Here is a 21,519-nt window from a genome sequence, read left to right as displayed (position 1 = left end):
GACGACAACTGATCTGTTGCTTGACGTTCCACAACACTTCCTCGGCTTCATATTATAATTCCAATAACTTCACTGTTTCCCGTTCTGTCCACTTTTTCTATAATAATTCTGCTTTGTTTTTCTTAGACGCCATTTTGTTTTTATAAAATCGTCCGCGTGCACTCGGAAAAATAGGACCGCTTCCGAGTTCACTCTGATCGGATGCGGATGTCCGAGTGCGCTCGGATTACCTGTTTACACAGTACGAGTTGTGTCCGAGTAGTAATCTGAGCGCATTCGGTCCGAGCGTACTCGTATAGTGAAAACCCGGCTTTAGGCCTGTATCATAATCGCCCCTTAAGGCGACGCCTTGATAATTTGGCTGTAGCGATATCGATTTTTCTCAGCAATGACTAAAGCGAAGAAAGTTCATTGTCAATATTTTTTGTTACATGGCTAACGTTAAATTAATCAATCATAAGCTCAAATGATTAGATGTCTGTCAAAAATCTTCAAAATAAAAAAAAAGGCAATAAAATCGAAAAACCGGATACTCCTGAAATATATGGCCAAGATTTTATATTAATGATGACATCAAGTAAGAGTATTCTTTTTTTAGTCAACTGTATAAACAACATGAATAAAGAAAAGGCTTCTTGGCTATGTATACCTATGATATAGTTACTTGACAATATTGTTTAAATAATTGTACGTTTAGCCGCTACAACGCAACAATTCGGTGTACTTGGACTACTTTTGTCTAGTGTAGGTATACAGTAGGTAGATGGTTCTTGTCTTATACTTGTTTATCGTGTTCGTCTTCTATATTTTTGTATTAAGTCGAAGTAATGAATGAATGTAGGTATATTTTTAAATACATTTTCTTCCAATGAAACGAAAGAGATACTGTGAATGTGTATTAGAATTAATTTTGCGTAGTGCGGCAAAAGAGGAAAATGAATTAAATGAAAAATAAATTGTTATTTATTCTAGCAGTTGAACGCTGCATCTAGCTAAATGTTGAAATCATATTTGTACAACAGCTATATTGTATTAACCATAATATCTTTTGCCACACTAAAAAAAACCTAATATTCTTTACAAAATTATATATTTTATCAATGCATTTGGTTCCAAATGAGGCATTTACGTCTAAGACTGTCGTTTCTTTTCCGATTTTATCGTATTTTCTGTGATATTGTAGATGTCTAGAGCCGACTCAGCGGCGGCTTAATATTACCGGTACGTTAAACTCCTGTTAAATTAATATTAAAGGTGAGACTCCAATAGGCATCGCTACACTGCAGTGGAGAAAGTAGGCACTTATTGGAGTGCCGTGTCGAGTAGCTCGCTGCCGCTTAGTGCAGCTTAGCTCATACGAATATTTGGCCGTGAAGTGTCGCGTCGTGTCGCACCGCTGCAGTGCGGTTACGCCTAGTGCGGTCTCACCTTGAAGAGGCAAGGTTATTAGTTCTAAGTAAGTCAGTTAAAGTTTTTTGCATAATTCTTAATATAAAGTTTTGATTATTAGTCGAGGTGTAGTGGGTTCGTTGCTCGTGTGTTTGTTACAGTATTAGATGGTGGCATCCGATGCCTCCGATGTAAATATGTAACTTTGTTAGGGTTTTATCGCAAAAGGAACAATTATATTGTGGTCTGATGAGATTGTGTTTGTTTTATTTTTTTATCCTTATCAAGAACATCGACGAAACATTTATTCACAGTAAATAATTTATGTGCGCAGTGCGACTTGCAATTTAACAATTAACATGTCACCTAGTTCTAGAAAACTTAGGTTCAGTTCACATCAAAACGAGACAAGACGAGTCATGAGTCATGTCGAGTCGATGGATAATGCAAGCGATGTCACGCTATTTAATTTTGTATTACTTTAATGCAAAGCCGAGTCGCGTTCGTTTCTGAACTAAGCCTAAAATTACATCATTATAATAATTAGTCCTAATTTAAGTATTACAACTTAGACAAACAAATCGCACACACTAACAATATCACAGACATCTGTAAGCTACTAGCTCGCGCTGTATGCGGCGTGTAGTCGAGCGGCACGTCGAGCCTGCGCGTGCGTATGACGTGCGCATAGTAATACGCTGAGGAGCGCGGCGTGCGCGTACGCTGCGGGTCGATGAAGTCTACTGCGTATAGACCGAAGTTGGACCTGCGGATATTTTAATCGTTTAAGAAGTTTAGAAGATAGTTAACATTTAGTCTGGAAAGTTCAGAGTAAATTAAGCAGAGCATTTGCGTTTCTGTAAAAAGAAACGTATCGGAAAATGTGGATTATACAGGGTGTAACAAAAATGAGTGATAATACTTTAGGGTGTGTACTTGTTCACTGTGAAAGTAGCAGCACTGAAAGACCAAATTTTTTTTTCATTTTTATATGGGGAAACTCGTGACGCTCGGGCCCTTGCCTTCACAGTGAACCTTCTACAAGGAACACAAATTACACACCCTAAAGTATTATCACTTATTTTTGTTACACACTGTATGATAGGAAATACAGTGGCATTTTGATATCCCAGTGTAGGAACTTAGGAAGAGTCAAGAGAGTTATGAGGGAAGATGACAAGATGTCAATCAATATTGTTACTTACCGATATCCGTCCATCCATTCGAAGTTATCCATCAAGGTCCATGCGGTGTAACCCGTGACATTCACTCCATCTTCGTACATTGCTAGAAGTATCTACAACAAGGTACAGACTACAGAGGGTAAGTACCTATAGGTGAGATTTAACTTTGCAACATATTATTGGTACTTAATTGCAAATGGAAACTAGATAATTCGAACTTGAATTCTATGGAAACTCAAAATTGCAAGTTTACTCACATTTTACATTTCAAGTCCGTTCTATCTCTCTATCTCTCTCTCACTCTCTCTTATAAATTACGAAGAAGCGTATCATCTTACCTGTTCTAAATGCGCCTTGTAGTAGTCCACCCGCTCAGGGTCGTGTAGAGCCTTGCTCGTGGACAAGTAGCCGTTCTCAGCTATGTACACCTCGACGTTGCCGTACTCAGATTTTATCCATTTTAGCACGTTACGGATGCCGTATGGGACTGCCTGCAAGGAGATGAGAGAAGAAGGAAGACATCAAAAAATATGATGATTAAGTATCAGTTTCTTTTGCAATAGCTCAGACCATCATTAGATTATAATATTAATAGTTTGATTGTTCTTTTTGTTAACTTTTCAAAAATTGTTTTTCAACGTTTAGAAAAGTTTAAAAAAAATCGGCCAAGTGCGTGTCGGACTCGCGCACGAAGGGTTTCCGTACCATTATAGATCAAAATTAGGCCAAAATTTGTATTTTTTGTATGGGAGCCCCCCCTTATTTTTTATTTTATTTTAAAATTATTATTAAATATAGTATAGTATAGTGCGTCAAGAAAGTGAAGAAATTAAAAAGTGGTGTTATCTCTTTTTCTTAGATTGATTTGAAAGGGATGACACTACAATGTTGCCACTTTTTAATTTCTTCTCTTTCTTGACAGACTATACACATATAATTAAGAGGAGTCCACACCGCCCTTTTTCCATACAAACGTTGTCCCCTGTTTCCTCCCTGGATAATGCTAGTAGAGTTATAATTTTTTTCCTGAATATCTACGACTACTAATACGATGTCCCTATGTTTTCTTTTTTTTCATAATTTAATTATTAAATAAGATATGAACGTTCAAAAACCCAAAAAAATGGCCAGATTTTCCGCTGTGTTCAAACGTCCAGAAAACAGATTTGGCTAGATTATACAAAAAAAAAGCAAAACATAGGAACACAGCTCAAGCCTTTTTTTAATCTTTAATGAAAAAAAGTACTTAAATCGGTTAAGTTTTGGAGAAGGAATCAGGGGACAACGAATCGTTGATTTTCTGGATTTTCTGCAGTTGTCTCTATCGCGTTCTGCGGTATAGGCTTGAGGTAAGGGAGACAGCTATAGATATTACACGTGCTTTTTTTCATTTCTCTAGCCCCTGGTGTATCCTCTTAAGGACTTTGAGAAAAATTCAAGTAACTTCCTGTTGTCATTATTGATATAGAGCAAAAAAGGCCAAAACAATCACGTTTGTTGTATGGGCGCCCCCCTTAAATATGAATTTTATTTTGATTTTAGTATTTATTGTTATAGCGGCAACGGATATACACAATCTGTGAAAATTTCAACTCTCTAGCTATTACCGTTCTTGAGTTGAGACATTCTCCGAGGCCCCTCAAAATGTGGTCACACGCTCTTTACTACTACCCTAATAAACATACAGCCTTAGGACCAAACACACGTTATTCCTCATTTATTTAAGTATCTGATTTCAATAAAAAACATCTATAATTATTTATAGTTTTTGTTTAATGGTTAATTAAATGTCGAAATCGGTGGCAAAATCGGTGTTCTCCGCGTGTCACACATTGTTCGCGCTTACGGAAAACTTTAATAACTTTTGTATTCTATTTATAAGCATAGAGTGTGATACATCAAAATAATCTAGATTAACTGGGCTACCTAATTCCTAAAATAAAATAATGTTATACCTTAAGTTAAAAAAGGTAATAGGCATATCGTATGTGTCACACGATTTTGCTAGTTTCACGAGCGGGTAATAAAACTGCACCTATCTTCCAAACGCGACGACTTGTGGTTACACGTTTTAGCTGCACCAACGCTCAGTGTCTTTCCAGCATCAGTACAGGGGACTCGAACCCTCGTTGCTTCAAAACAAAGAAAATATAAGATAAGATATTCCTTAAAAATTTTGTGGTCGCTGTAGTCACGTAACTTTTGCGAGCATGTTTTGAATGATAATAATTTATAATTATGACACTCATATCAAATTAAGGAATAAGGTATATGATCGAGATTATTTCTTAGTACTTTGTTTGTTTATTTACCTATTACTTTAATCATAATTTTATAAAATGTAAAATTTTCGTAACTTTCGTGGCACAACTTTCGTGGATTTTCACCCATGAAAGTTACCTAGTGACCTACAAAAGCTACGTAGGCTGTTTGATACACCGTTCTCCTATGTGAATTGGCTATAGTATAGTATTTCCTATGGTTTTGGTACCCAGAACTAATTTTTCACTCTACAAGCTTTTTTTGAAAAACAAAACATATGTGGCTTTATGCATCAATCTACCTTCTGATCTTTTCCCCAAATATATCGAATCTGCTTCTAATCTAGTGGATTTACCTGAATCACGAGATGAGTGAACAACTGATATTACATCCTCAATCCAAATGCAATGCGATACGATACTCAGACGAGAGCGAGCGAAGCGAGCCCTCGTATATATCCCACAAACTGAATCGAAGAAAATATTATGATCTTGTGTCCTAAATCTCTATATTTAGTTGAAAACCTCCTCATATGACCTCCTAAATCACTTATTCTTCACGAACTTCAAATAAAATCACCTGAACCTCGAAAAAATCACAGCATTTCAGGACCGGTTACTTGACAGGTTAAGCAATAAATTAAAGCTCCATGCTCTTTAGTATTGTTGATCTTAATAAAAACTGATTAAATAAATAATAATTTATTTTATTTTTTAACAAACAGATATCAATTCATATTTTGTTCCTAGAAAATGTAATCGTAACTTTCGTGGAGTTTGTCGCAACTTTCGTGGGGACCGAAATTTCAAATTTGATTATCTCAGTAGTTTATGGACCGATTTACATGCCTTAAAGATCGTATTTATTATCTTTAGAGCACCTTAAAGGTATTTGTATTTATTTAAAGATAACTCGAAAATAAAAAAATCCCACGAAAGTGACGCGGAGAATAATTTTTGAAGAATCACTCAGTTACAGCCTGGAGAAAGATAGACAGACGGAGAGACAACAAAGTCTTAGTAATAGGGTCCCGTTTTAACCCTTTGGGTACGGAACCCTAAAAAATTACTCTGAATAAAAAACTTTGAGTTTGAGTTTGGGACGTATCCAAATAAACTTCGGTTGTTTTTCTCTTTTCTTCAATTCCAAAGTATTATAGTGTGGACTGTGGAATAAACGTACTTACGGAGAACCAGAAATTAGTGGTGTTCCATTTGGGATCAATGAGCAGTTTGGCGTGGAGGTCGGGGGAACCGGCGAGGGGCCAGGCGCCGACCACCTCCCCCGCCCCGGCGGCGGACACCTGCCGGCACGTGTAGTAGTTGAAGCCGAAGAAGTCGTACGTGCCTGGAAGTAGACGTTGATATCCATACTAATATTATAAATACGAAAGCGTGTCTGTCTTTCTGTCTGTCTATTACCCCTTGACGCCTATATTATAATACTTCTGAGGGCCTAGGCAAGCGGCAAGCGATTATCGCAAACGCCAACGCCAACGCCACAAAATGTACGTATGGGATTTGACATTAGTATGCGCCACAGGTATTCGCCAGCGAAGCGATGTCTTATGTCAAATTGTTAGCGTTTACTGAGGCGTTTACGATAATCGCTTGCCACTCGTATAGGGCTCAACCGATTTTGCTGGATCGAGATATTTTTGGCGGGCGTCGTCTAGTGCTTTTATAATATTATATTATGTAGCGCCACTCGCTAGTATAGAGATACTTAGAAGATTAAGTAGAGCTTAATCTTTCAGAACTGTCCTACTTGAACTACTGAACTACCACCGGTTCGGGAACTAGAACTTAGAAGTCTGGCGTGAAGAACCGACCCAAGCAAAATATTATGTCAATGAAGAATATCTATCATAATAATAACTAGGTAGCTGTTTGACCGAGCTTTACTCGGTATCCGATGAAAATGACATTTTCTAGAAATGATTCCTAGCTAGATCGATTTATCGCCCCCGAAACCCCTTATATACTAAATTTCATGAAAATCGTTGGAGCCGATTCTATATATATATATATATATATATATATATATATATATATATATATTAGACCGGTTCAAAAAATCGATTATTCCTAAAGTGTCGTCTTTTTATTAAAATGTCATTGTTGGATTATTGGTATTCAATTGTTGTTAGTAGCATTTCATTGTTCATAGTTCTGATAGTTAGAATCAAAATCGTAAATTTTATCAACTGAAAATAATCGTGTTAAACGTAAAGCTATCAACTATACAATTAATAAGTGTACAATAATTTTTTTTGAAGATAAGTATTATTATATCACAATTAAGGAAAAAAACGTTGAATTGATTACATGTTGGATTTTAAACTCGAATAACTTTTGAAGGAGTGAACTTACAGAAAAAACATAAGAGACAATAATTTATTTAGAGCGTTCAATTTCCTTCAAAAATATGTATCGCTCATCCCGACATGTTAATTCAAAAATGAGTTGTAAAATTCCAAATTTAAAAAAAAAAAATCCCATGTTATTTAAACGTAAAATAGAAATTCATGATGAGCGACCTTTCAAAATTGATATTAAGAGCTCCCGTTTTCACAGGCTTCTTTTTTCATTACTAGGAAGATATTTCACTGCGGGTTTTGAAAAAAAAATAGTCGATTTTTTTGAACCGGTCTAATATATATATATATATATACAAGAATTGCTCGTTTAAAGATATAAGATTATGATTATACTTCTCTGAAATACTTAATAAATTTTTTAACGTTACGTTATAATACGTAATTTTTAGGTTATTTTCTACGTTATGTTATTTTTTCTTCTCCAACCTTTGACTAGCTGCACCTCATCAGCAGTGAATGGTGGTAGCCGTGACTTCGTGTATCCCTCCTCTTTGCTTTTTTGGGCTACGATAGCTTCTATTGACTTTGGCCAGCCCCCTTCCTTGGAAAATATTGGGTGCGTGTACAATCCGGTCTGCAAAAAAAAAACTATAACCGACTACGTAGTGTAGTATAATTGTTATGTTATTTGGGTACAAGGTAATTATTAAGAATTTTCCGAAACCACATAATTATTTTGTTTTATAGAGCAGCTACGGCGTAGGGCCAAAATGCCGTAGTGGCGACGGATTATGGCGCGTTCAGACATGCGCGTTTTTTGCTGCAGCGTTTGGGAAAACACGCGAGCTGAATCCGCGTCACAGAATATATTAATATTATTATAATAGAACTCCGCGTGCACAAAACTCGCACGTCTGAACGTACCCTTATAACAGTGAGAAATATTTACTCCGTCTGAAATCCGAATGAACATTGTTTTAATGGTAAGTATTAAAATCTCAAATTTAGCGCATCATTGAAAGTTCTTACAGCATATTCGGTGACCAGGCGCGTTGCCTCTTCGTCACCAGCTCTCAGTGGCTCGAACCACATTATTTGGTTGGTTATTGATATTTTACCTGCGAAATAAATGAATTCAACTTAATTTAATCTTGGCAATTGGTATTTACCGTCCGTCCCAACTGTTGCTGGTATTAGAAACAATATGAATATGATAATTTTATTATTTATTGTTAGTATTTTTAGCTTCTTCAGCATATTAAATACGCACATTATGTCCGGCATCTACGAATAATAAAAACTAGCCGGCATAAAATAATTTTAGATGTGACGTACACTATAACTATCAAGAAGTGAACTGAAACATGAAAATAATCACAATGCCACCACAATCAAACATTGCACATATACTTACTGAGTCTAAGTAATCAGATACCAACCGACCATACTACCCCGCTCGACCGGAAGATCTTCTTCTCTGCCTGAGCAAAAGCACACTTTTTCATATTTAGATGTCGTATTTAATTATATCATGTACCTATACCTACCGTCATACTTAGGAAGCCGTAGCTTCTTATTCTCGTTGCAGATGAAAAATGTCTCTAAACGATCTAACATAACTTACACACCTTTGTATTTATCCCGAAACTCTGTATCGTATATCCTCCAGGCTTTAGCGTGGGCGAGCAGCGCGTTCTTAGTGCACAGCAGGTCTCCGAGACCCGGGCTCAGCACCGCCGGCGCGGACTGCCCCGTGTTGTACACGTACTCGCACATGATCAGCGGCTCGTTGATCGTGATCCACCACTTGACGCGGTCACCGAAGAGGGAGAAGACTACTCGTGCGTACTCGCCGAACCAGTCTGATACTAGGGGGTTGGTCCAGCCGCCTGCAGAGTTGTCATTGGCAGATTTAAAATTAGGGGCCTCTAGATGTTGCTAAGTTGCTAAGATCAGCAAGAGCTGTGTAAAAATGTAACTTTAGCTCTGAAAGTTAAGTATCGAAGATAGATCCGTTATATTAGGTAGATACTTATACCATATCTGCCTTCGATGTGAATGATTTTTTTTTGACTAATCGTGCTTTGCTAAAAACCTAGGTACATTTTTTTAAATTTCATTTGCTATGAGTGAGTTCAGAAAAATTACAACGAAAAAGTTTAAACCTACCAAGATACTGTAGAGCCTGCGGCAAGTCGAAGTGGTACAAGGTGATGACAGGTTCCACGTGGTTCCTGATCAGCTCGTCGATCAGGTTGCTGTAGAATCGCCTGCCGTCCTCGCTGATGCGGTTCGGGAACCCGGATGGCAGCAGCCGAGGCCAAGATATAGAGAACCTGTACACATTAGTTCTTGTAAAAGAGTGGGTGTTATATGTATAAAAGTAATACATGATTTTGTGCAGACAATAGGCACATATTTTTATAATTTCTATTTCAACAAAGTCTATCCATACTATAAAATATATTATAAATGCGAAACTGTGCAAGCCTTTGAACTGATTTTGCTGAAATTTGATATGGAAATACTTTAAGCCCCCAGCAGGGCTAGCATAACAACAGTAGACATGGGAAAGAATCGACATACTGACAGATTTTATGAACCTTTGTCCTACAATTAAAACAATATTACATAATATTTTAGGACCATCAAATCAAAGTATGAAACCCTTTCTATATCCTGTTAGCTACCACTTTCGAGATTTTTCACAGATAAAATTGTTGTTCCTCTTATCCAAATGGAGCTATTCACAAAAAATTTGCTTGATAGTAATTAAAAAAAAATTGTTCTAGTGATTCCTGATTAATAGTATTTCATCAAATAGTTATTTCATATTCATTTTTTGGGGTTCCGTACCAAAAGGGTAAAAACGGGAAATAAATTAAATATTGATTCCATACAACAAACGTTATTTTTCAAACATTTTTTGCTCGGTATCAATGATGACAACAGATTGGCACCTGAAATGTTCACAAAATACTCAACTGTATTGATGCTTAAATATAAAAGCCTTTATTTCATAGACGATTATTACACTAAGAATAAAAAAACTAAATATGTAGGAATTAAACTAATTATTAATCATCCAGAACCCCTCCGCGGGTGAAGGCCTCCAAGGTAAATAATTATTTAAGGATGCTTAAATAATTATTAATGAAATTTAAATCAAATGAATAATTAAGGGGCTCCCATACAGAAATCACAATTTTTCATACTAAAATCACAATTTTTACTATTTTTGCTTAATAATGGTACGGAACCCTTCGTGCGCGAGTTCAACTCGCACTTGGCCGAATTTTTTTGTTTTAATGTGAGCTCATTATACTCTGCCCATTAGTGTATTTTTCAGTGGTTTTTATATTCGAAACACATCATTTATGATAAAATGCCGCTCAGCATAAAAAAATACATTTGCCAAATATGGAAAAAATTGCAGGACATAACGTTGATACTCAAACAGATATTCTCTCTCGCTCAAATACTATGAAGCTGCTCATTTTGTATTTTAAGTAACTCAAATAAATATATGTAAGTTGCTTTCTGCGGGGCTAAAATGGTCGCTTGGTTGAATCATGAGATGAATCATAATACGATTAATTTCTCTAATATCGCAAAATGCAACTCTGCTTGCAATTCATTTTTGTATTTTTGCACTTATTTGACATTTGTCAGTTTGACAGTTTTGACAATTCATTTGCTGAATTGATTGAGAGGAATTGCTAAATATTACCATTTTAGCCCCGCTGTTCATTTCTCGTCACTCATTGATTTTGACACTTAAAACTGTAATTTACAATCACTAGATTAATTACTACCCTTTTTAGGGTGCCGTACCCAAAGGGTAAAAACGGGACCCTATTAGTAAGACTTCAAAGTCTGTCTAACGATTTTCATGAAATTCAGTATATAGGGGGTTTCGGGGGCGATGAATTGATCTAACTAGGAATCATTTTTAGAAAATGTCATTTTATTCGTGTTTTATCGAATACCGAGCAAAGCTCGGTCAAATAAATAGTGATATGTAGATAGATTTAGGCTGCGAAAAATTATTTTTACATATTATGGAAGTCCCCTTTTGTACCTATTTACCATGATAAAATCGCAATTAGGTATGCCTATGATTAATTATGATAAAACCGCTAATTAAATCGCTAAAGATAATTATACTTAAGTATTATATTAAACCTACTTATAAAAAGGGTTAAGGTAAACTATTAATAGGCTTCCATTATTTTCAGTTGAGGATAAACGTAAGGCTTTATAACTTGTGTTTTTTGTATGAGATTGATTACTTATTTTATTGTAATTTTATATTACGTTTCTGAAATTCCGTTGCGTAATAATTGGTTTATCGCGCGGGAATCGTACATTTTTTTCGGTGTTCGGTTCGGTTCAGTTCGGTGGCTTAAGCGTGAACAGGTAGCAGACAGACATACGGACATGTACACTTTCGCATTTATAATATTAGTATGGAAACACAAAAGGTATTTTGTGAATATTTTAAGTGCCATTGTTCATATCAAGCAAAAAATTGGGTTTATCGCCCTCTCAAATATTTATTTTATTTTGTTTTTAGTAACATTTTGTTGATATAGCGGCAACAGAAATACATAATTATTAATTTCTAAAAAAATTCTACCGCGTTTCTCGATATTTTTTAAACGGGCTTTGGCTCACCACACATTCCCACCGCTGTATCCTGTGACGCCAGGATCGACAGCGGTATCCAACCACGAACACCCTTTTATATGATCTCAGGGAGCTCGAGGGGCATGCTAACGCTGTCTTGGGACCCGCATAAAGAAGATAGGAGGAGTCGGAAGTATACAGTTTTCCCTCCCCATAAAAAGCGGGAGTTGCAAAAGTTGCAATGACCGAAAGTCGAAGAACTAAAGGGAAAGCACAACGGGAATAAGCGTTTCTCGATTTTCAATAAGGGAGTATTGAAAATCGAGAATTGCGTACAGATAGCGAAGCGTGGGCGTGGCGAAGCCAAGACTTCAATGAATGAATGAATGAATATGCATTATTGTGCTCAAAATGTAAACATAATAAAATAAGTTACATGAACTCAGCATGAGCACAAAGGCGGCTTTATCGCTATGAAGCGATTTCTTCCCAGCAACCAGCTCTGGCGCATAGAAACAAATTACAAAACTGTGAAAGTAATCATAATCATAATCTTAATAAATTACGCTAAATCTCATTTTAAAATTAATACATAATATTCTATAGCATAATATTGGGTTAAATACTACTACTTAGTAATACTTCTACTAAGACTTCCCTTTCTTAAGGGTCCCTTTTTAGGGATCCGTAGTCAACAACTAACAAGGAACCCTTATAGTTTCGGTCTGTCCGTCCGTCTGTCTGTCTGTCCGTTCGTCTGTCCGTCTGTCTGTCCGCGGTTTTTCTCAGAGACCATAAGGCCTACAAAGCTGTAATTCGGCATGAATGTAGGTACATCTAAATAACGCCGACAAAATGTTATACAAAATCTTTAAAAAAATGTTTTTTGTGGTACCAGGAAAAAAATGTTTTTTGTGGTAAAAGGAAATTTTCACTTATAATACCACAAGAGCTTCAAAATTATCTGGCATTTCCCTCAAGGTTCCCTGCAAACAAATAAAGTCGTCAAGTTTTTCAGAAAAAATCACTCGCGCTTTGCGCTCGTGATTTTTTAACCTTAAAAACTTGACTCCTTCATTTGTTTGCAACGAACCTATCGGGAAATACCAGATAATTTTGAAGCTCGTGTGGTATTCGGGGGATTATTTTTCCGTCCCAAATGTCGGCCAATATAATTGCACCATGAGACACAATTGAATTCAACCTGTCAGTTTGACGTGTTTGTCTTTTATATATAGCAACTACCAGAGAAAATTTTCAAAAAATTATCAGTATAATACCATGTAGGTTGTACCACGTGACGTCGAATGGTGCAATTCTATTGGTCGATATTTGGGTCGGAAAAATAATCATTCAAATTCCTTTGAATGTAACTGAGATGATATTAACAATACCATCTATATCATAGTGTAAAATACGTTATAAATGTACATTCATTAACTATATAAAAATTGTCAAAAGCTAGCGGTACTACGGAACCCCATATTGCGCGTGACCCGACACGCACTTGGCCGGTTTTTTCCTCTTCGGGTACAGAATCCTAAAAACGACAAAGAAATTTTGTTCATCTTCATGGGTCTACATCTTATTTATTAAAGCCATTATAATCACAATAAACCCAAGCAGAAACTTAATTCAAACCTTCTCATTGAGGTTATAAAAATAATAACAAACACGAAATCCCCGCACACCACAAATCACATTGCACAATAGTGAACCTATCAACACACTGGGAACAATGTTACTTACTGTCTTTTATTATCAATTATTATTATTAGATAAACTCCATATTTTCCAGCAAAACTGAAACTCAATTTATTTTATTCTGAACAATTTTTTTCAAATGATTTCTGAACGTCAGTAAGTACTATATGTTACTAGTTCAGGAGCTAACCCGGCGTGAAGAACAAAAAACAATGAATGCTGATGTCGATAAACTGTAGCTAAGACTTTGAGTTTTTCATATTATATCATTGAGCTAAGACCTTTTAAGGAGCACCATGGGGTTTTAGAATTTAGTGGGTAGTTCCTCGAAGAGTCCCATATACACCGGCAGATGTCCCCAATCCGCCGGGGATGCACAAACATTTCCCCAAGTAAAAAAGGATCGTTTAAGTTTTAAGTCTACTTTACAGAATTTGAAATCTACTTTAAGCAATAATACTTTAGGTAACCGACCTGTAGAAGTCCAGCCCCAGGTCCGCAGCCATCTGCGCGTCTCGTTTCCACAGGTGGTAGCTGTCGCAAGCCACGTCGCCGTTGGAGCCGTCCACCACCCTCTCCGGGTGAGCGTGGATCACCTCGTCCCAGATGCTCCGAGATTTGTCTGTAAACGGTATAAGCAGAAGCGTAGCGTGCCTTAGCGGGGCCAGTATAATTATTTGTTTGAAGGCCCTTAGAAAAGGATATAGCTTTCTGACAAAGCAAAAAATTTAAAATATACGGAGCCGCCGTGGCCCAGGGGCCGTATAATAAGGCGAATTGTCCGCGAAGCAGCTACGGTCATGCCGCACCGCCAGTGCCCACCGGGCACCTGCGGTACGGTCTTTTTGCCTGCCGTGTGCATTGGTAATATAGGATTTCCTTTGTGCTACGCTTGATAAGGGTGTAAGCTTCAATACCGTGGCGTAGGTTTCATGTTTTTTGGCATGGATATTTTGACTTCCGGATGTTTTGGTAATTCGCTTTCTATGGACCGAAATACCAGCTGTCTGGAGATTTTAGGAACCCCAAAATCAATCATGCAAGCAAGATAATCTGTCAATATTGTGGATCGAGATTCGAGCGCAAGGGTGTGTATTGACATCAATTGAATGAAGGTCCATTCAACCAAATGGCCAGTCAACTTAAAAGTATTCGTCGATTTGGATGGATGTGATTGGTGACCCACCGCTGACATTCCAGCCACCCTCCACCTGTGCTGCTGCTGTGGCGGCGCCAAACTTGAACCCCGCCGGAAAACTGTAGTTCGCGCACCACACTGCCTCCAGAAGGCTGAAAGTAAAGATGCATCGTTAGATTTTTTATTGCGACACGATTCTCGTTCCTGAAATATCTTATTTCGCTTTTAGGGCTGTGCCTCTCATTCGGCCTGGTTCCAAGCTGAGATCAGTAGTACCTGAATCACTGATGATGATGATTTACGCTTAAACAGGATCACATCATGATTATACGAAATTTTCAACTGTTAAAGTGCCGCGATAAAGTAAATCCGATATAAGTAAGCCTTTTTCCGATGGTAATAAAGATTATACTTCTGGCTGCAAAAAGTGCCGGATAAGGTTGTATTACTATTATTATGACCGTGGAGTTTGTTTTCACCAATTTCACCTCCCGTGCGCCACTGTTTGGGCGGCCATCGACGATTACATCTTTCTCTACATGGCCTCGGCCGTAGCCTCGGCTGCAGTGAGGATATCCAGATCTCTAGACCTGTTTAGGTCGAGTCATAATATTAAATCAAGTTTTACCTTAAAATTATTATAAAACACTTTAAATACATTTTCACAGAGTTTGAATTCAAATTAAGCAGACCAGAAAAGGGCTGATATAAATCTCAATTTATATTTTTATAAGTAAATAAAAATGAACGTCTACACCGTGCCCTGGTACGATGGCACATGCCGTAGTGGCGAGTAAAGAAGGAAATTATTGTTATTAACGTTGTCGTTTAATATTATGCAAATAAGATTAACTAATCTGTGAACATACAATAATTAATTACGTAAACCGTATTATAACGATATTATGTACATTATCTAACACAGCCTACATTTTTGGATGTGAAAACATGCATTGCAGGTTATAAAAAGTTTGTGTCCAACGAATAGTATTTGCCAGTCGGGCTACAGAAATGTATCATTGAAGAAATTGATTCTTAGGCGGTTGACGGCACCTACGTCATTTGGTCGAATTATGCCAATTCAATGTGGTTATTGGTGATCTCTCGGCTGGGTTTGACCCTATAGCGGAACCAAATTACATAGGCCTGCCATCTGCATATGAATCAACTTCTCAGATAGTACTACCAAAAAATGAATTCATAGGCAGAAGCTGGATCTACGTCTTTTGGTCAAACCAACCCGAAGATCACTACTGTATAACCCGGCAAATTACAGTAGGTCCACGTTAATATATTATATTATTAATACTATCTGAGAAGTTGATTGGTTAACTTTAACTTTACCCTTAACTTTGCCCGGAGAAATTGACAGATGACAGCTGATCCAACAAGGTTATAAATGCGCGTGGGCGGGAGCGCTGCTGGTATAGGAGAACTGTCAAAAATGGCGGTTTTTGTATGATGACAGCGTTAGTTCCTTTTTTCGCCACACGCAAAACCTTGTCGAGCTCTATGGTTATAGTTAAATATGGCGTCTTGATGGCGTCCATTTTTAACTTTACCCAAAGATTTGACATTTTGCACTGTAGTCAAAGTTAAAGTTAGTTGGTGCAATCCAGTCTTACTATAGGCTGCGTTCCAGAAGGCGTTAATTTTAACCAAAACGCTCAAAACGTCCCCTTCTGCCGTTCCCTTTGGCGACCGGGGTCGTTTAGATAGCGGCTATGACGTCACTCATGACGTCATCATTTTCGCTCAAAATGACCCTTGACGAAGATGGGTCAAAGTGGTCGTTCTAGTTTTTTTTTTTTAATTTTAACGTAACTATAATCGCGAAAGCCATGTTCGGAAAGTTTTCAGGAGAGAGTAGAGACAAAAAAACTTTATATTATTTCATTACAAATAATATTTTAATTGAAATACATATTATATTAAATAACATTTAATAAAATATTTTGATTGGAAAAGAAATTGTTTTAAATAAAAGGTCAAATGATTTCTTATTTTCATCTCTCCTGTACCTGTTGACTTAGCATTACGTACCGCGTAATGCTAAGTCAACAGGTACACCTAACGTTTATGTGACAATAGTCAATAATCAATATTCAAAGCATGTGGTTTTGTTATTATAATATGATTCCATGTGAAAACTGAAATAATATAAAAGTTTAACTATATCAAAATATGATTACTTCAGTAAAAAAAATGTAATACTAAAAACGAAACAAATATAATAATATGTATTTTATTTGTAAAATAAATGTAACTAAGTATAAACAACTACTTATGTACTTTTATTTACGACGTGAAGAAAAGGATCGTAATATCCAAGTTCTGTTCAATGTAAGTACTTATGTATAAAAAAAATATACTTAGTTCTTTTTTTAAACTTTTCTCAAAACGCTCAAAACGATCCATAATCCGTTCCACTTGGGTTTGTATCACTGACGCTCACATGCTAGTGGAACGCGAAAAACTACGGTCTTGAGCGTTAGCGTTTTTACCTCATCTGGAACGCGGGGTATATTATAGTAAGAGCTTAGTAGATTATAGTCTCGTGTGCGGACCGGATAATAGGCGACAGCCATGCGACGTGTTAGGAAAATAAACAAAATACAATATGGCCCCTAAAAAAATGTAACTTCGTAGTCTTCAATCTTGAAGAATGTGGTCAAAATTTCGTAGACAAATCCGCAACATCAAAATTTATGCGCTGCTCTAAAATTATAGTAGGCATTCTTTTAATAATATTTTTTATGAAAAAGTTTCAAAAATCAATACAGTGTCTATTAAGTAAGTACGTAAGTTATAAGCTGGTAAATTACCGTCCACTACAAGGACCTTTAAAGGAATAATAATTATTAATTTGTCTTCGCTTTCTAGTCTTATTGACTGTTTGTCGTAATGTTCTATGGCTCTATGCTAGGGGCTCTTTTTTGGGGCGACATATTTTGTCTACTGCCCACTTTGAGAACAAATTATTTTTTAAGCCCCATTAAACAACATTATTATTTGCGAAAATTCTCGAAAGTAGTAGCTAACAGAGATAGAAAGGATTTCATACTTTGATTTGATGATCCTAAAATACAGATTGTTCTATTTGTAGGACAATGTTACTCTTAAATTATATAACTAATAAGTAATAACCTATCACTATACAAAAAAATTGCTGGTTAGGGTTTTAGGGCTCTATAATCAACAAAACTTGGTTGACTACGGAACCAACTAAATCCCATTGCATTATCAGTAAATCCATTAGTCAAAACTCTCAGAGGACAATATTTTATGCAATTTTAATTAGCAGTTGTAGCTGAGGCAATAAAATTAAATTTTTATTGCTCATAAATAATTTAAATTAATTGTCATATTATATTTAAGGCCTTGCCTTAAATATAATATGACAATGATGCCTTGATAATTTGACTGTAGCGATATCGATTTTTCTCAGCAATGACCAGCTAAGAAATTAAAGTTCATTGTCAGTATTCATCATGTTTTTGTCTTTGAATTACCCATAGCATAACACGATTGGTCAACTTTTATAACACAGAATAATCAATCAAAAATACCTCTGTAAAAAAAGGGATTCTATTTTGCTTACAGAGGAGAGTGATTTAAGCTTCCGAAATTTGTACATAAATTAGTTCAAGAATACATTTAAGCCCATAGCTTATAAGATATGTATTTATGGTTATTCGACAAAAACCAGGCGACAAAGGCCGGGCCGGCCTCTCATAGAAAACAAGCAATCTAAAACATATTCAACTCGGTTTTTAGGATTCCGTACCCAAAGGGGAAAAACGGTACCCTATTACTAAGACTTTGTTGTCTGTCCGTCTGTCTGTCTCCAGGCTGAACTAGACTTCTGAAATTTTCACAGTTTTTTTTTTTTTTTTTTTTTTTATGAACTAAAGGGGCAAACGAGCAAACGGGTCACCTGATGGAAAGCAACTTCCGTCGCCCATGGACACTCGCAGCATCAGAAGAGCTGCAGGTGCGTTGCCGGCCTTTTAAGAGGGAATAGGGTAATAGAGGAAGGTAGGGATGGAAAGGGAACGGAATAAGGGAAAGTAGGGAAGGGGATAGGGTAGGGGATTGGGCCTCCGGTAAACTCACTCACTCGGCGAAACACAGCGCAAGCGCTGTTTCACGCCGGTTTTCTGTGAGGACGTGGTATTTCTCCGGTCGAGCCGGCCCATTCGTGCCGAAGCATGGCTCTCCCACGTCAATTGATCGATTGTGTATATCTATTGCCCCTATAACAACAAATACTGAAAACAAAGAAAATATATATTTAAGGGGGGCTCCCATATAACAAACATGATTTTTCGGCCTTTTTCGCTCTATATCAATAATGGCAAGAGGTGGGCACTTGAATTTTTCATATTGTGTTATATGTGTATTTTAATATTTAATTTACTTTAACGCGGCGTCACCTTAAAGCCAGGCGCGTCCCCCACACAGGCGCGTCATTTTCGGTCGATAATATTTTTTATTTATTTATTTATTTAACTCAATCTTGGCCCATATTATAAATACGTTATAGACTAACATACATACAATTATACTAAAAAACTAACACTAACACTAAAACACTAAAAACGTATTGTCTGCGGCGTGGGGCGCGACGTGTTCGGAAGTCTTCCTCGGAACCTCCTGTAGACGACTCCAATCGGCCAAAACTCCTCCTTCTCGAAGATCGGTATATGGTGCGTCGGGACTCTCACCACAAAGGAGCTAAAATTCACTTTATGGCGGGACTCCAAGCGCTCGACCCTCAAGACGAAGTGGGTCTTGCTCCTGATGTAGTCCACGACTTGATATTGCATGCGTTATTGCGATATCAGCTGTCCCTACTTCCATTGCGATTTGCGGCGTTAATATTATCGCAGCAGCCCGTTAAGGGCTCCGGTAAATATCCCGAATCCATACCTCCAATATGCCTCGGTGGAAAGGAGCTGAATAGAGTATTCCATTTTAAATATCTCGGCCATATACTTACCGACGACCTTGAAGATCTGCTTTGGCTTTGGCGGTTCGAGGTAATATGCTGGTCCGCAGGTTCGCCCGTTGTACCGACGAAGTTAAGATCTCTTTAAAACGTACTGTCAGAATCTGTACACAGGCGGCCTGTGGATCAGTTATACCAAAGCATCCCTAAGCACCCTTCCCATCCAATATAATGATGCTGAAACTTCCCCGATTTTGTAGTGCGTCCGATATGTTTACGCAAGCAAGAACGGACGAATTCCGGGCACTCCATAAAGTTAATGTACCTAGCGGAATAGAGAAACAAAGGCCTGAGCAAGACAGATGTCACTATCAGTAACACTGCGTGGTAAAAAGAGAGAGAGAGTGATACATGACAGCAGCACTCTTTTTCTGACGTCCAGTCGGCACGTGCCGCACGTTGACAATTTAATCTCATAGAAATCATGTTCAATCATGCTTGTGTAAGTGTATACAGATGAAACCAATTTCGGTACCTAACGTTTGACAGCTCGAGATTGTTGCTCTACTCCGCTAGGTATATTAACTTTATGGGGCACTCATGCGCAAAAAAGCTGCATCTCTCATAAATCGCGTAAGCGGAAGTGACAACAGCATCCTGAGCATTGCGGCAGATGATCCGCATGCGGCATGCACCCATATTGAGGAGAAATTATGCGGATAATGAACGAATTCCAAAGCAGACCTCCAGGTTACATCCGCACTTAGTTTAGATTGGGTGCATGATATTTTAGTTTTAGTTAATATTTAATTTTAAGTTATGTTTCTGATATTTAACTAACCCTAAATTTTTAAGTTTGTAATACTAACCAATGGACCATAGTAGCACAGATAGTAGTCTGAAATAAAGATATTTGTACGTGATATAAACTTACCGTTATTTTCGTCGCTCAATTAAAACTATTTTTTTCCTGGAAAATTTCCTGCTCTTTAAGGATCTATTTTCAAATTTTGAGTAAGTATCTCAAATAGTTTTTAATATTAAAAAAATCCAAAACCTTCTTTTTAGGTTTTTACTTTATTGTTTATAACTTTTGTATTTTTTTTCAGCGGTCAGCCCAGCCAGCTCTTGTTATTTTGATAGAATGTTCTACATGGAATCCTGAATCTGTTGAGCCCAAAAATCATAATTTTGCGCTCATTCAATTCGGCAAAAATGGCACTTATGAACCAGTGCAGAGTATGTACAGAAGTTACAACAAAATTGATTCCTTCTTTCTTGTTTTGGGCTAGTTTCGGAAAGATTGGAGAGTTACTAACAGTGTTCGTTTTGTTGATAATAATGGATAAGTATTTATATTGCAAGGTATCAGTATCTCTACCATGAGTTTAAAGCTATAGTATTTATCGATACTCGATACCGACTACGTACATTTTTAGTGTGGCAAATTTTATAGTGTCAACAGTGTGTAATGCGTCGAGTTAGCGACCGGTCGTGCTCCGCGTTACACACGCAGCAAAAGTAATATTTTTGCGAATCGCGCGGCACATTGCCGCTGCACGTGACCATGGCGCTCGTGGCCAACGAGTTGCTGGCGTTTATCCAGCACGCCATCGACACTATGGACGAGGTCAGCATCATGCAGATCTGCAAGTCCTCCTTCTCCAGTAAGGAGATTTGCAAGGGCAAGCAGCTGCTATACGAGACGCTCGGACAGAGCGCGAATATGCCGTCGCGACGAAGAGACGGAACGGAAAGGAGCGTGCAGGACATCATCTCCCTGCTGAAGCCGACGGATCCTGATGAGGTGCCGGCTTTTGTAGCAAATGAGCTCCACAAGCTGCCACCCGTCACATTGGACCACGTCGACGTCGTCAGCCTACTGAAGGACATCAGGTTCCTGAAGGAGGAGCTGGCCGGAGTTCGAGGTAGATTGCAGGCA

The 21,519-nt window shown here is 37.5% G+C and overlaps 1 protein-coding gene across 1 annotated transcript; it reads right to left on the bottom strand.

Moving 5' to 3' along the window:
* Positions 1-1,393: 1,393 nt before the first annotated feature.
* LOC121731024 (myrosinase 1-like) lies at positions 1,394-15,143 on the bottom strand. Its single transcript, XM_042120328.1, has 11 exons — positions 15,115-15,143; positions 14,675-14,778; positions 13,963-14,110; positions 9,325-9,491; positions 8,784-9,044; positions 8,185-8,273; positions 7,642-7,789; positions 6,022-6,182; positions 2,912-3,064; positions 2,595-2,686; positions 1,394-2,155 (listed from the first exon to the last, which is right to left on the bottom strand). The coding sequence occupies exons 1-11, from the start codon at positions 15,141-15,143 to the stop codon at positions 1,951-1,953; spliced, it is 1,557 nt and encodes a 518-aa protein (XP_041976262.1). The 3' UTR covers positions 1,394-1,950.
* Positions 15,144-21,519: the final 6,376 nt, after the last annotated feature.

Source organism: Aricia agestis, chromosome 1 (assembly GCF_905147365.1).
Source record: "Aricia agestis chromosome 1, ilAriAges1.1, whole genome shotgun sequence".
NCBI classification, from domain to species: Eukaryota; Metazoa; Arthropoda; class Insecta; order Lepidoptera; family Lycaenidae; genus Aricia; species Aricia agestis.
The sequence above is the reverse complement of the archived record's forward strand: the minus strand, read 5'-3'. Positions and strand labels throughout refer to the sequence as shown.